Below are 17423 nucleotides of genomic sequence, written 5' to 3'. Positions count from 1 at the left end.
TTAGTGGATTGTGCTGTGTCGTCTTGTGTTCTGGACTGCAACAGCAGCAATAGGGGTGTGTTTCGTTTTGTTTTTCTCCAAAATATAAATGTGTACTAGAGTCCATCGTAATTGTATATAAAGTATTTGGTCCAAAGATAGCTTTGTAGGTATTTATTTTCACTTAAGCAGGCCAAGCTAGCCAATTTAAATACCAGTATGTTTGAAAAGTTTCAAGGCTAAGACATTACCTACTGAAAAAGGGCCAGGCGCTCCACCCTTATATTGAACAGTACATAGTATCCTAATCTATAACTAATCCTGTTGATTTCATTGGGCAAATTACTCTAAAATAAGTGGGAATGGCAGACTTTGGTACAAAGTACTTAGTTTTCCTGCAAATGTTGTCATCCTTTGAAAACAGAAGTATTTTAGTTACAGTATGTTTTTCCCACTTCCCTGTTCCGTAGGAAACTTTTTTATTAAATTGTTTTGTTGGTTAAGCAATGGAAAACACATCCTATGTATGATTCGGGAAATAACACAATTGTTTTCTTTAAAGAATTTTAACCTCTTCAGAAGTAAATACAAGTATGCAGAACCTGTGTAATCTTCATACAGGATGTGGGAATACTAAGAACATAGCTGCACGGGCTATTAAAGATATACTGCTAATTGTGTATATATGTAAAATACAGCTAATATGATTTTTCCTATATGGATACTGCAAGCATTCAGGGCCCAATGTGGTTGTACTTATGCCAATAATTTGCCCAGACTTGGACAAAAATTTTAGAACAGATTAATATTAATGAAAATAAGGACTTGCAGAGTTTGGAGACGCGGAAAAGTTCAGAGTGATATCCGAGAACTCTTGCCTTTATTTATTGGTTTAAAATGAACCGTTTGAGCTTAAAGTATGCATTAAAGAGAGTATTTCACTTCTTGAAATTCTTTAGGCATGTACTGAAGAGGGTATATCCAGTTAAGATTGTATTTCATTCATTGTAACTTGTATGTTGTTAAAAGATATAATATGGAAGTTTGCCATGTATAAGGCAGGTGTGCGTGTTTAGCTTTACCATTCTCTTCCAGACTTGTGTATGTCTGCCTTGAAAAAACTGTTTAAAAAGTGTTTAGATTTCCTTTAAATAAATAAACTGGACAGAATATTTTGTAATGCTGAATTTTATTTAAAATACATTAATCTTTCCATTTTTAAAACAATTACTCATATTTCAAAGCCTTATTTTGTTTTATAAAGGAAATAAATGAAATTAATAGAAATGAAATGACAAATCATTTTAAATTACAGATTGGGACTCTAGCCCTGCAAATATTTATGGGACGAGTCTTCCCATTGACTTTGCTGTTTTGGATGTGGCCTATCCACATTCAAAAAGTTCTTTGTGTGCACAAGTGTTTTTGCAGGATAAGAGCCTAAGAAACTGATCCTGCACTGCTTTGTGATGCAAAATTCCCATTGAAATCAAGGAGCCTTTTAAGTTCCACAGTTTCAAAATTCAAATAATAAAATAGAAAAAATGAACACGTAAAACTGTGCGCTCTTAAGCAGAAGAAGCCATCTGTGCAGAGAAATAACCAACAAAATCAAATTGAAATGCATGTCTTAATATTTAGAGCAAGGTGTTTCATATGAACAGGCTTATGGCAAAGCAAAGTAAATTTCAGACACAAATGCTGACATTGGAAGGTGTAAGAAGTTTAAGGTTTCTTTCCCTGGCGCTTGATTGGACTTTGCGTTCCGTACATGAAGAAGAGTACGATGACGTAGTACATGGTGCTTTTCAGGAGTAAGACAATGTATATTAAATACGCCGTCCTGTGCATGAAACTCACTGTAATAGCAACACAAGATTTAAAAAAAAACCCAGTTAATGGTGCATATTCTACAGCCTCAAAGGAAAAAAAAGTATAAAACCATGTGTCTGATAGTGGAAGGTCTATACAGTAATCAATTGCAGTAACTATATTGGCTAAACAGACTATGCATAAATGAGTGTGTCTGCTAACCAGGTCTACATTCCGAATATACCTGCTCATTCAGCAGAGCTGGTAGAAAAGAGGCACTCTCAATGCTGGTATCGCTACTGTCTGCTAAGGAGTAGGCATGATGCTAGTGCTTCTGGCACTGACAGTTTACAGAAGGGTGTTGCCATGATTTTAGGCCAAAATTTTCAAACCTGGATGCTTAAGTTTCTTCTAAGTCCATATTCAAGCAGCTAAATAAAAGTGGTTTGATTTTAAGACTTCTTGATCACTCACAAATTATACTGAAATCAGTTGGGTCATCAAGCATTCAGCACCTTTACACACCATTTGAAAATTTTGGCCTTGGATACTTTTTATAATTTAACATGTTACGTATTAGATTAAAGAACAGTTGCATGTGTTGGCTAAAGAAGAATGACACAAGTGGCATGTTAACAGAGCACAACAAATCCCACCGAAACATGTATTTCGGCAGAACCTCTACAGTGTTTAACCTGAGCTGCCCATGGGCATTAGTTACTGGACACACTGCAAATGTTAACTTTCGGCAGTGTTCCACATCGAGAATAATTATGTGTGGACTATTTACAAGAGAATATTTTCATTTTTGTCTGAACCATATGAAATAGTGCTTAATTCTTAACTATATTGTAGAGAGAATGAGAATTGGACACAATTACCTGTGAAAAGTCTGTTGGTACAGCCTGCTGTGGTTTGAGTCACTACGGAGGTGTCTGCAAGGATAGAAGCATAACATGTAAAGAGGGCTTTAATTGTCAAATGGGATTCTTGTTGAAAATTAACACACCCATTTCTTGACAGAAGTTCAAAGAAAAAAAAGATGGTAAAAGTATTATAACTACAGTGACTCAAATATGGAAAGTTAATATTATAAAAAATGAGCACTGAGATTCCATCCAGAGTAAATGCTCTGTAGCACGTAGCTGATGTACAAAACCAACTAGAGATAAAACTGGAAAAATGCATATGCTCCTGCAAGTGAGTACTTGTATGCCTTATATCGAGATTTAGGAACTGATGTTGCAATGAGATCAGTCAGTGCAAACCTCTGTGCCTGTTAGGAGCTCACTTGAAGTCTTTGGCATTTGCATGGGTGCAGAGGTCTGGACTAGCCGATCTGATTGCAGGTTCTGGACGTTGGCCCTTCTGTGTATGCAAGTTTCTGTTCATGTCGAGCCAGATGCATTTTGTCCCACCAAATTACTCAGTTGTGTTTGCCCCTTTGCAATGTGTACGTATACTCGTTAGATAAAAACCTGGCCGCCTGAGGCAGCCTGAGATTGTTGGCATTCTGGGTAGGGGTGATGTTGTTTAATAGCTGTACAAGAGATAGACTGTATGCTGATCAGGATTATTTTCTTCTAAGGCCCATGTTTTAGGCATTTTGGATGTGCAAAGGGGTGGTGGGTGGTGGTGGTCAATAAGCCTATTTTTCCATTGTATTTGAAATAGATAAATTTGTATATGCTCTTATTAATTGCCTCCATGCTGACTGAGACCTGGCAGTAAGATACATATTGCAAGTCAATAAATAACCTTAAAATATATTTTTATCAGATGGCACTTTGAGAACTGAAATGTAAGGATAATGGGCTAGATTCTGAGCTAATGTCAATTGGCCTGGTTCTATTAACTTGACTAGAGCTATGCCAGTTTACACCATCTGAGAATCTAGCTATCTGTGAACAGAAGTTGGAAAAATACCTATCCAGTCAAAAGAATGGAGAAAGATTTTGTTCTTAAAGATCTGAGATCTGGTAGAGATAAGAACTAAACAAATCTCTTAATTTATTTTCTCTTTCTCTTGCATTATCTTTTTCATTTTGGTTTGTGTAATTCTTCTGGTCTGCTGCAACAAGTTAGATGCTGTGTGTTATTACTTTTGTTGCAATATCTATCACTTGTTCAAAACCAAACACTGTAGGCCGGGTCCGTGGCTGGTGTAAATCTACAGAGCTCCATTGACGTCAGTGGCGTTTTGCTGCTTTACACTAGCTGAGGAGCTCAGCCAACATTTTCAGTCATTATAGAAAGATTTTAAATTGGGGGAGAGGAGCCAAAACTGAGCTTCTGATGGAGAAGCTTCAGTGACAGCCAGCTTATGGAGAGATGGAAACTAATAGTGGCCTGGAGAGCGCAAACCCTTTCAGGAACAGTCATACATTTTACTATTTTATTGTAAAGAAACAGTGAACTCTCTGAATATATATAGCACTAGTTTTAATAATATAGTATATACCTGGAGATTCGATAGGGACAAAACCTTCTCTGCTTTCATGTTGATATTTACAACGATAATTCTTGCCGCTATTTTTATCTACGGTCAGCCAGCTGCTTATTGAGTATGAAGGTTGATTGTCATCAGGGGGCCAAATTTCCCCATGCACTGCATTATCCTTTGCATTCTTCCCGTCGTCTTCCCAAGTCACCTTAATGACATTTGGGTAAAAATCCTCAATGAGGCATATGTGTGTTACTTTCCCATCTTGTTCAGTAGAAGGAGGCAGAATCTGGATCTTCCTGGGATCGAGTTTTGCTTCTGTCTCTGGATTCATTTTAGAGAGAGAAATGAATGTGTTAGAAATTAAGTAAATTAAGAATTGCAGTATACATGGTATGCTGTGCTTTTGAAACAATAAAGAATTCACAGATTTGAAAGCGGAAGAGAGGCAATTTCATTTCTTGCATCCAATCCCTCCAAATTGCACTCAAGCCCACAATCTTAACTCTGAGTTCAGCATGGGAACGATATTCTGTTGCCAAATGTATTTGAACTATTTAAGTCTATAATATATTGTTACTGCATATTAAATTGTGAAGGTAGGAGTAAATTATCCACTTACGGGTTACAGCTTTAGGGAGTTGGAATTGCAGAAGTTTACGTGCTTGAATTGAATGCAGGTTTTTGTGGAACAGAAAACTGCCTACTAACATGGCTTCCAAACTCAAAATATATTAAACACTTTTTGAATGAATGCTGAGTACAGCTGATGTTTAGGCTTGAGCTGGAGCACAAGCTCTGAAACCCAACAACGGAGGTGGCCTAAGAGCCCAGGCTCCAGTCAGAGCCTGAATGTCTGCACTGCAGTTTTTAGCACCAAAGCCTGAGACCACAAGCCCAAGTAATTTGACCCAGGCTCAGAGACTTGGTGTTACAGGATTTTTATTACAATGTAGATGTACCAGAAGGGAAGAGTATTAAGGATTCCACAAACCTTTTAATAAGGCCTCTCTCTTTAAGAATCACTAGAATATTCTATCAGGAGATAAATTTGCCCTGAACTATCTGCATTTACTATTTAAGAACCTGAGTTAGCACCTTTAAAAAGAGAAAAAAGTAATCTTTAAGCCTTTTCCACACTAAGAAACTGAACCTTTGTGAAAACATTTTTTATCAATTTTTCACCTTAAAACGATATAAGAACACACAAGATATATTCTAGTGCAGACCCAGCCGATACAACTTCAGGGAAACTGTTGCTGAACGCCATTTTGGGAAATTACAGTAAATACAGTAACCTGTATCCCTCAATGACAAATATCAATTACAAAATTAGCAAGGATGATACATCCTGAAATGACTTTGTTCATGTATTTGGCCAGTGTCATGGAGTGTTATGCATAATGCTCAACACCTCTGAAAATCAAGAAACATAAATGCCCAAATAAGTATTTAGGAGCCTAACTTTAGTCAACCACTTTTGAAAATCTTGATTATGAAGCATTATTAACAATGGAGCTCTCAACAGAGCTCAGCGATCAAATCTTTGCTGAGGAATAGAGCTGTGGCTCTCAAACTGGTGACCCCTTTCACATAGCAAGCCTCTGAATGAAAACCCCCCCTTATCAATTAAAAACACTTTTTATATATTTAACATCATTATAAATACTGGAGGTAAAGCAGGGTTTGGGGTGGAAGTTGACAGCTTGCGACCCCCACACCCATGTAATAACCTCGTCACCCCCTGAGGGGTCCCGACCCCCAGTTTGAGAACCCCTGGAATAGAGGGAATGTTGAATTTTATTTCATCCCCAAGTTTGTGTAAGTGCATGAAATAAGACTGAACCAGGTCAGAAAAGACTTCCCTACCAAAATCATGATCTGTCTGCTCCTGTTATATGGCTGACAGTAAACGATACATTTTTTTAAACAGTATATTGAATTTACTAGTAATCACAAGAAGTGAGCAGGTTGAAAACACATCTACTGCTGCTCATTTCAAATCCCTATTTGTCATTGTGGGATACAACCAAGAGAATAAGGTTCCCAACCCAGCTAACTGCCAAAGAAGTATTCTCTGCAGAACAAGGCAACGTTCTCATGTTATAAATGTGCACCACAAAGAAGAAACGGAAGGTTGTTGATATTTCAGTAGTGTCAAAGGTCCCCAAATGGGCACCATGTATTCTGTGTGTTTTCTATTTGCTCCAACACTTAATTGCAGGTGAAAAATTAGAGGCCATTTAACAAAATAGTTGGCCTATACTCCACAAAACATTGAGTTGGAATTTTTAAAGGCAGTAAGAAGGGATTTAGGTGCCCAAATCCCTTTCAAATTCAGGCTCCTTTGATAATGTCAGCCATTGTCTTTAGTCAACTGAGACACAAATAGATTAGGCCCTGCTCCCACAAAGTCTTACACATGTGCTTAATTTTATGCTTTGTGAGTAGTCCCCCTGATGTCAAAGCTTGTGAAGGTTCCTTTTCTAAAATGGTTTCAGCTTATTTTTGTGCTGTCTGGCTATTCTAGAGTTTTCTGAAACTACTTGGAACTGAACCAGATTATAACCTTGTAATTAGGGTTGTGTCAAAAAGGATTTAAAATATCTTGAAATTAGAAGGAAATAGATAGCTGAAATGTAAGACTGCCTAACCAAGAAAAATCTCTTCATTAAAGAACTCCCTCACTTTGGAAATTGTCACCAATTTAGGGAATTGATTTTTCTGTTCTTTTCAATTTCGATCCTCATGCTCCAGCACTAATTAGTTCAACATTTGGAGCTCAATCTTACATTCCATAAAAACCATTAGCACCCAGGAATACAGAATTGGGCTTGACCAGTAGGTTTACCAAATGATTTACTCACTCAAGTCTTGTATGTATTCAAAAAACCTTTACATAGCTTCGTGCCCAGTGATGTTGTGCTTTGCAAAAACGAATGATTATTTCTGGCATTTCTCATTAGATGTTTTTAGAAATTGGAGTCACGTTTACATGTTGATACTTCTGCAAGCACGTAGTTTTTTGTATTTGTACATGGTTAGATGGGTGTCTATCCAATATAAAATCTGAATTTTGTACATATATAAGCAGCATGTGTGTGCGCATAAGTGGGCAAAATCTGTTTTAACTATCTCGCCTCATTTTAGGCAAGATATAAAACCCCTTAAGGCCAATGGGCTTTTTTCCTTTGGCTTCAATGGCCTTTGGATAAGAGACTTAATTTCCAAGTCAATTATAGTTTCCAGTGTGGAGCTACTTGTTGTTTTGTCCAATTTAACTTTTCAAAACACCTCGCTTGTCTAATTTATTTAAGTGGAATTTTTAACAAGGAAGGCATGCTGTAAAAGAATATACATGATATATTCTTACTACTTTAAGTATCACTTCTCTTTTTTAAGACGGCAATTTACTTTGGGCCCTTTGGCTTCCCTCCTTGCTCAAAGGTAATTCCTATTAGTTTCAATGGGAGTCTCTCTAAAGTGAGGATTGCAGGGTTAAGTTGTGAGTGACTCAGTGCTACCTCTTTTTGTGTGTGTTTGCAATCTGCATGCCACTTATAGGTAAACTATCATATGTAAATAATGCTGATGTACTATTTGAGAACAAAGGCCATTATGCCGTCAGAATTTATTAAAAAATAAGTAAATGGTATGCTTGTAATTCTAATTTTGCATTATGTGCTTGGTCCAGCAAAGTGCTGAATGCTCCTATGAAGTTCTGAACGCTTCTCATTTCCCACTGAAGCCAACGGACATTGAGGGTGCTCAGCACCTGGTATTATTTACACCCAAACGAGAAAAGGATTGTTACGACATTTCTCTGTTGCTAGCCAGTGACTTATGGTTTCATTAACCTTAGTGTTGTTAATAAATTATTACACTCATAATAAAATTTTAGCCAGGGTACATTCTTGCATCGAGATAAATGATTGAGCTTAATTTGATGGATTTTGCCATTATGAAACGTTTAAAATAGTTTGTCTGAAAACTTACTAGTTACGACAAGTTTTGTGCCAGTTCCAAAGATTTTCGCAGCTCCCACAGTGTTACAACTTACAACAAAAACTGCCCAAGGCATGTCCATTCCGAGGGATCAGATCTGAACAGATATTGCTAAATAGGCACAACTGAGAGCCAGTTAATTCAAGCAAGGAAATGGTGGAAATTTCAATACACTGAGCTTACACTGGTATTTTCAAATACTATATATTAATATTAATCAATACCGGGTGAGCTTACATTGGTGTTTTCAAATACTGTATATTAATATTAATTTGGTAGCTTTTAAATTCTGTTTAAACAAAAATCATTCATTTCACTGACAGAGAGGATCTGTTTGACATTTGAGACCTAATGTTGGACTTGTACCTATTTTCTCTTGCCTAGTGGATTGATGGAAAAGGGTATTTCAGTTAAGTTCTGCTGGATGCTCAGTGTTTTTGTCCCTGTACTGCCAGAGTGGTCAAATGGGTGCATTTTTAAAATGCCAATATAAATAAGCATATAATTAGCAAAAATACTCATTTTACAGTAGACGGTGACCTATCTTCTTTTCTCAAGACGTTGTCATGACATCTTTCCACCCACTAACTTCTTACATCTGCTGACTAATATGTACTTGTGATATGAGATGCTAAATCCTGGTCACCGCACTAAGCTGAGTAAAGGGGGTTTCTCTAGGAGAGCTACATGATGGATGGGAAGATGAAATCTTTCCCCCAACCTAGCTAGAGCATCATAGCCCAGGAGCTTCAGTAAAGTCCATGCAGTTGGCCACCCACTGAGCAGGTGTTTTGGCCAGTTGATTTCACTAGTGTCAGACCCCCTAGCCATTCCATGCCCTCACCACTCCCCTACCCCCGATCCCCACTGTTCTTTGGTTTACAGGGGTACCCTAGTATTGCCTCTTTGGCTTGCACCCTGCACTGGATGTTCTCGTGGTCTGAGGCATTGACCCCTACGCAAGAGAACAACCCAGCTTTGACTCAGGATGAGTAAAATACCCCTCTATATCAATAATTGTCAATGTGATCACTCATCTGTTTTACTCTCAACTCTGTACATTAACCTCATATTTAGATAGTAAAGACATTCATTCTTCTACTGTAGATTGCATATCACGTTTCCATTGTCCGTTATCCTTTTTGAATAAATTGTGCTCTGCAGTCTCTAATTTTATATTATCACATATAATTTTTTTTCTATGCTACCAGAGAACTTACTTGAAACAACGAGCTTTGTGCCAGAGCCGAAGACTTTGATATAATTGTTGTCACTGTGTTCATGTGCTTTGCAAAAACTCATGGGCCAGATCGTCAGCTGCTGGAAATCAAAGTTGCTCCACTGAGGATCTGGCCCATATAGCTTCCATATGGTCCAATATAGCTTCATATTGTTTGATGTGCAATTGTGAACAGAAGTTGATAGAATCATTTTAATATACTATGCTTGTGATTTAAATGGCTTTTCCTTACAAAATGGCAGATGCTTGATCCTGTATTCCTCTGACACCCCAAACTCCAATAGATTGCACTGGATGTTTGGAGTACTTCAGGAGTGGACATGCAAAATACGACAAAAACTTCAAATGCATTAGAATTTCCTCAGGCTGGGATCCCTCAGCATCACTTGAAATTTCAATTTTTCTTCTAAAGTGAATTTAGTGCTTGTGAAAGGTGCCAAACTGATGGCACTGGAAACTACCTACACTGAAAATACTTTAGCATTCTACAACAGTGGCCCAGTGCTTAGTAATGCCATTGTAAAATGTGATGGGTGATTTTGGACCATTGCTGGAGAATCTGTTTTATTTCATGCTGGATTTCTCACCTGGCCCTAACAGTGTATTTGAAACCTGTTTGCAAAGGTCACCTTTAAAGGATGAGATGGTAAATTCTTCTTAATATCCCTTAAATTCTTGGTATTTCTGCTAAAAGTGCCAGCAACAGTGCCTATCGTGATGAAGTTTTTTCAGGTGGACACCTGTCCTCTGAAGATTCTTTGCTCACAACTGCACATCCCTTTCTGCCATAAATTTGGATTTGGTCTTTTAGGGCCAATGGGATTTAGATCAGATACTTATGTATTTTTTCTATACAGAGTTTGTTATATTCAGTCGTAATGTCAAAAATCAATACCTAGATCTGTTTCAAAAGGCAGCAAACCAATTAAAACCAACCCTAGACTACTTGAGAATCTTATCAAAATAAATATCAGTAATAGTAGCTCCTTTGTACTTTATGACTAATCTGCACTGATCACTCTGTTCTTAATGCACTCTGTTTTACCAGATCCCAAGTAAGTTCCATCATATAATGGACAACCTTTTAATAAGCATTCCAAATATTTTTGCATTTATTTCTTCTATGAAACTTAATGTATAGTTTTGGTGAATTATTTTTCTTATTTTCAAATAAAATGACCGAGTGCTTCTGAAAGTTGCCATATACATAGCATTATAGACTGAATCCCTTTCTACACAGGAGAGATACAACACAGGCAGGTACAAGGGAAGCTTCTTCACACCATCCCACCAAGCCATGTCAATTTTGTCCTGGAAGGACAACCTCTAGGGCTGAGAGGGGACAGTTCAGTCTCCACATTCAATTCAGTCTTTGGCTTCTGCACTGAGCCTGCCATTAGTACCAGGTTTTTTTCTAGAATATTACATTCAGAAGAATCCAGTTATAACATTTTAATGTAAACTTCTTTCATGATGACTAGATGCACTTTAATGGATATAATATGAGAAGCACCATTATTCCTATGTCAGGCTTGTTGACAGCACCAAGCTTGGTTCTGTTTCCAAGTCTTTTTACTATCTATTCCACTAAGCAAGAATTCTGAAGAATTCTGGTAGGTATAGACCCTGCTCTCACTTACACTGCCCCGATTCCTGTAATTCTGGAGTCAAATTCAGCCCTGGCACAAACAGCCACAATTTCTTTTGATTTTACTTAGAATTGTGCCAGGATCTGAATTTCTCCATGATCTTAGATTTTTTTCTTTTCTCAGGAGGAACTTACTTAGCCAATATTTGATATTTCTCTTTGAAAAGATATTTTATTACTGAAACATTTGATTGTATCCTACAGGTTTCATACATTAATAAAGCAAGTGAGCAATCTTAGCTCTTCATGCTGTAATAAATAATCTACACATATCACAGACATGGTTCTCCATTCCTTACACAGTCAAAACAGCTGGTAAAGCTGTGGGAGTTTTACCTGTCAAAGAGTGCAGGATCTTATACAGGTAAGAGGATTTACCTGTATAAGATCCTGCACTCTTTGACAGGTAAAACTCCCATAACTTTACCAGCTGTTTTGACTGTGGTAAGAGGAAAACAGTCCATTTTAAACTATAATGCTAACTAAATTGTATCTACATTCTTAATACCACAGAATATTCACTGAAAGCAACATGCTGATCCTGATCTGATATTTTTAGAATTAATTATGGTAGTGTATGTATTTTAATTGGCAGCATTACAGCAATTTACCTTTAGTTGAGAGCTATAGGGGTACTAAGGTAAACTTGATTGTGAATTCAGGTTTAAAATAGACTGACCGTTCTAGTTGATTTATATAAATGTGCAGAGAGTGATTCTAAGAGAGTAAGGAGCTGATTTTCCTTTGTCCTGTGTTTGTGCAGTCAGTTATACCAATGCAAACTGGGTGTAACATGCAACTTAATCAGAATGGTAGCACTTCCCATCGACTTTTCATGAGCATAAATGGCTTCCAAGAGCAGGGCAAAGAAGACTCAATCCCCAAGTATAAATATTATATAATTGCAAGTGTCAGTTTGCCTGCAATGCCAAGGTACGTCACACAAGAGGACAATCTCTAGGGCCAAATTCTTTCACTTACACTGGTGTAACTACAACATTTCAGCATGATGTTGCTTCTTTCAGAGTTGTTTAATTTTATGCATGTTTTTTGTATAAATGAATTTTTAATAAATGAAATAGAGTAATATCAAAGCTAAGACAAATTTTTGCAACTGGACCAAGAACCAGCATGCTTATGGTGGCACATCCTCTGAAAAACGACGTTTAGTAGCTGAAATATTAGAAATATTTATTTCCTTGAAAAAAATCTACTTTAAATCCCTCAATAAATATTGCAGGTTTGCTCTGGGATTGAAAAGTTGATGTATTTGGAATCAAATCATACCAGGTGCCAACAACCCTGACTTGCACTGAAGTCTACAGGAATTGATAGTGTTCAGCACCTAACATTAAGTGCTCAGTACTTCACAAGATCGAACTTACAATTGTTGACCTTACCTGTAATAAAAAGATTTTCAATGATCACATTAAGTCTCTTTAGCTTTGCATTACTGTAATTACCACATAACTTACCTGTTACAATGAGCTTGGTACCAGAGCCAAATACTTTGATATATCCACTAGAAGTATCACAGTGAGCAAATCCTTTGCAAAATACTGTACAGATCTAGTATCATTATATTGATGGATCATGGTGAAGTTAGATGTGCCACTGAAAATCTGTCCCTAAAATTAATCTGATTCAATATGGTTTAGATTAGCTGTTACTAATAATTTGTGGAAAGGAACAAATTACTTTTAAAATTAGGGTCCACAGGCTGAGGTAATAAAATTAAGCCTGCACGCTGCCATCGTTCCATGATGGTGCTCCTAATGATAACGATAGATTGAGGGTAGAATATAGCTCTTAAATTGGGTATATTCATAACAATTATTTTGGCTAACTTCTGCCATTTGGTGTAATCAGAAATATTTACCCAACAGAAAACATTTGCTCTTCAGAAATATTTGTTTGTCTCAAGGACTAGGCACCCAGCAAGGACCATTTATCAGTATCTGGAGGGAAGAATAAACCTAATTAAAGACACAGAATTCTCTCAATCCCATGAAATCCAAACATGGCTGAAACATTTTAACAATTGGAAATTATCTTTAAAAAATAAAATTGAGAATTGTATTATTGGATCAATTATCGTATTTTATTTAAAGGATTACTCTATCATGTTTACCTTCTGTTTATGTAAAAAATAAGCACACCTCTTTATTCACCATCATTATCTGGAACATGATTTACTGCATTTTGGCCTTGTTTTGGCCTTTAATTAAGCGCAAGCTTAAATACGTTGCTGAATACGAACGAAAACATGTTTAAGTGCCTTTCTGAACTGCAGCTTTTTTTAGGAAAGGAATATCTTAATGCAATTGAGTTTTCTACTAGAAATGTACCTTTTAATGCTACCTAATGCCCAGATCCTCCAAGTGCTGATCATCCTCAACTCCTATTTAAATGAATGAGCATTAAAGAAGCTCAGCAACTGATATGAGGGGGTGCTAAATATACAGTATTGTACAAAACCCATAAGTTCTACATTTCACATTCACTGCTAACAATGAGTGGTTCTACTTCAGAATATTTTTGCACAATCATCTCACGGTGTGACAATACCAAACACGATCTCCAAACAATTTACATCATTCTCATTGATTACGCAAGCGTAACTGGTTCGTTCTGAATTAGAGAGACTAGAATGGGTGAAATCCTGACTCCAATGAAATCAATTGGAGTTTTGCCTTTAATTTCAGAGGAATCAGGATTTCACCCAGTATATTTATGAATATACTTGCTTTTGTCGGGGATAACAAGCATAGTAAACACCCAGAGTAAATGTATGCTTTGAAAACATCTTGAGAAACTTACTTGAAACCAACAGTTTGGTGCCGGAGCCAAAGTACTTTACTCCATACTCACATCACTGAAATCCTCTGCAAAAACTAATGAATCATGAAGGTATGAATTTCACTGAATTCAAATTCTGACGTTCATATTTTAAATACAAAGTCCACAGTCTAAACGAAGGCTTGCTATTGGCGACTTAATTGTGGGAGTATTAAATTGAGTTTATACACTTTGTGAATTCCTGTGCCACCTTCTACCAAAAATGTTTTTTGTTCCTTGAAATACATCTCGGCATGGAAAATTGAGTGGGGTGAATTCCTGGTCACCGCACACTTTCATTAATTTCAGTGGATGAGCAGGATTTAGTCCTATGATCTCCAATGTGCCTGGATAGGAGGGATGGTCTTGTGGTTAAAGCGCCAGAGTGAGACTCAGGAGATTTGCCTTTTTTTCTGGCTCTCCCTCTCTGCCCTTTGTCAAGTCACAATCTCTGTGTTTCACTTTACATTTTAACATGCTCTTAGTGTATAGTTTAGAAAATGACATTTGCTAAACAATGGATTGTAAATACTGTTCTGTACTCAACATTAACTAGCACTTACATTATTGATTGGACTGTTTCTGTAGCTTTAATCCGATAAAGATTATTGTACACAAAAGGGAAAAGATACTTTCAGTAAAACAACTTTCTGAGAACCTGCAGACTGTTGCACCTCTGGCAATTTTCCTCCGTTAATCATCGTACACTGATATAGTCCTAACAATAGCAAACTTTTTAATAATCTCACACCTGCTAAATTGAAACTTGTGCTATGAATTTTACACTAGCTGGCATTTGGACGTTATTTTAAATTTAAATCTCTCCATTTCCCTCCTTCCTGATTCTTAACAGCTATTCAGTAAATATTCCAGCCTTTTACCCTTGTACTCACTTTACTCATTAGGATCATAAACTGCCCTCAGCGAACCCATTGGTGGACGTGGGAGTTCCATACCCAGGTCAAGAGCAATACATGGATTATGTGCAAATTCCTTTTTTAATATTCATTTATTAGGTCCAATTTATTTTGTCTGTTCCCTTGATTCTATTTACTAAAAGAAAAACAATCAAGAATAAAAATACTTACCCGAAACAACTAGTTTGGTTCCTGTGCCAAAGTACTTGATCCAGCTTGAAGTGTCACGTTGACTTTTCATTTTACAAGAAGCTGTGGTACTTTACTTCTGCTGCTGTGTCCTTGCTCAAATATCCAGGCACTCTAACCAGTAGCTGGGAAAATACTTGTAATGAAGCATTCCTGGTTTCTTGAGTGCTTGGAGAATTTAATGAATTCACATTGTTGTGCCCTCATAAAGCTGATACAAATAGAATCACTGGAAAGAGAGTTTATGCATGTCCTTGCAGCTTTTCTATTAAGGAATCCTCACTCCTTAAAATGGAAACTAGATGGTGGCTTCTATTTGATTTTAATGTTGTAATTAGACTGTTGGATCAGGCGGTTCTCAAACATTTTCACTGTGTGGTCCACATACTAAAAGAGAGTATGTCTCATCGACTACAACCCCTCTCCCGTTCCCAATAGCATTGACCATCTCCTCCTCCTTGCATCCGCAATCACATCACATCTGTGTAGTAATTGCTTACATGGAAAAATAATACCTGAGAGAGAATTTCATTTTTAGCTGTATTACTGAAATTTAATAGATGGTAATGAGGAGGAACCAGCATTATGTGATCATACAGCTCTCTAGAGACGAACACAAAGAGGTCTATGGACTGCAGCTGGGAGCCTGTACCCTGGTTATATATTTTGCTGTATGTTGGAATTGTTGCAGTTTGTGTTACCAATTTACTGGTATCTTTTCACATGGCTGCTGGGGAGGGGAAAAATATTTTTCTCTGCAAACACAGACATTTTAGAACAGAACAGAGCTAACATCTGAGAGAGCCCACCTCATTTCAGACAAAAGGGGTGGATGACACTCTCTAGCAATTGGAAGGGAACTAACCAGAGTATTTGATCTCTCTCACAGACACAGACACGGCCACCCCCAGCTCACTCACCTGCAGAATAATTCTGGGAAATAACTGACAGTGGGTAAGAAAAATAGAAAAGGAACATACAGTGAGAGGTTCCTCCCAAATGTACAGGTGGTTGTGTCAAAGGGCTTGTCTACTAGCCAAGAGTTTATTGGGAATATCTCCCAGCATTGCAATCGTGCTGGTGAATCTTCCCTGGTGATCCCTGGGAGAACTGGTGTAGTGAGGGCAAAAGCCTTCACTGGCCTGTTACCACCATGTCTTGTAGACCTGCTCTGAGCAGGGTTAAGTGACACCAGCATAAAAACGCCAGCACGAACACTGCTGCACTTGGTGTCCTTGGTGGGGCTCGACTGACGTTAGTGCCACAGCGGGAGGTTTCACAAAATACACCCATTGTTGCCCCTCTACCTAGCAAATCTACCAAGTCATGGTCACGCATTATATAGCACGGTAGTTGTCGTATGATTTGGTCTTGCAAGTCTGGAGAGAGCAAAACTGAATTTTAGCCATAGTCTAGTCATCATGCATAATAACTTGCACTTGTGTTCCTTTTTCTATCCTAGAATTTCATTAAGCTTCAATGTCTATGTGAGGCAGGTATTGTTCACAGCAGGAGAAACTGAAACCCAGAGAGGACAAGTGACTTGGTCATGCAAGAAAGGGTGCGGAGGTGCAAGGGGCATAGACTTGGGAGAAAGAGGAGGAGGAGAAGAGGTTGGGGTCACAGTCCTGGTGCCAGTCGCCTCCCAGTTCCACACAGATTCCAGCACCCCTGTAGGGGCTCCCAAATTGGCCCCGGCCCTGGGTATGGGCTCCATGGGGCCATGCGTTAAACCACTACTGAGTAGAGCCGAAGAATTGCTTATCACACGCCTGCTAATACACCGAAGAATGACATTCACTTTTCTTGCAACAGTGTTACATTGTTGACTCGTATTTAACTTGAGAGTCACTATGACCCCAGATGCCTTACCACAGTACTCCTTCTTCCTAGGCATTTTGTATGTGTGCAATTGATTGTTCCTTCCTCAGTGGAGTACTTTGCATTTGTTCTTACTGAATTTCATCCTATTTCCTTCAGACCATTTCTCCAGTTTCTCCAGATCTTTTTGAGGCTGACAACACTGTTGCTGCTGCAGGCCACTTTAGCACCAGATGTGAGAGCAAGGACCCGCTCTCTTCTGTGTGATCAGTGCCTCCCCACCCCCGCCGCTAGCACCCAGGGGATGAGGAGGAGGAAGCAGCCTGACTGAGAATGCAGAGGGGTGAGGAGTGTGTGTGTGTGTGTGGGGGGGAACAGAGCGAGAGACAGGTGCAGGAACCAGAGTGTGAGAAGAAGCAGAGTGGGAGGGGGAAATGGTTGTCAGAAGTGGGGGAGAAGCAGTGGGGTACAGGAAACAGTGCGGAGAGGAAGGGACAGGTGGGACAGCACAGGAGGAAATGGACTGGAGTT

At 38.2% G+C, this 17423-nt stretch overlaps 1 gene segment (V, D, J or C); it reads right to left on the bottom strand.

The window, feature by feature from the left end:
- Positions 1–1151: 1151 nt before the first annotated feature.
- LOC142071145 (Ig lambda chain C region-like) lies at positions 1152–17021 on the bottom strand. The segment is given in 4 exon segments: positions 1152–1838; positions 2673–2726; positions 4253–4558; positions 16944–17021. Coding segments are annotated over 4 exon segments (519 nt in total).
- Between the last annotated feature and the right edge of the window lie 402 nt (positions 17022–17423).

Source organism: Caretta caretta, chromosome 2, assembly GCF_965140235.1.
Source record: "Caretta caretta isolate rCarCar2 chromosome 2, rCarCar1.hap1, whole genome shotgun sequence".
NCBI lineage: Eukaryota > Metazoa > Chordata > Testudines > Cheloniidae > Caretta > Caretta caretta.
Note: the sequence above shows the minus strand (reverse complement) of the source record. Positions and strands in the feature narration are given on the sequence as shown.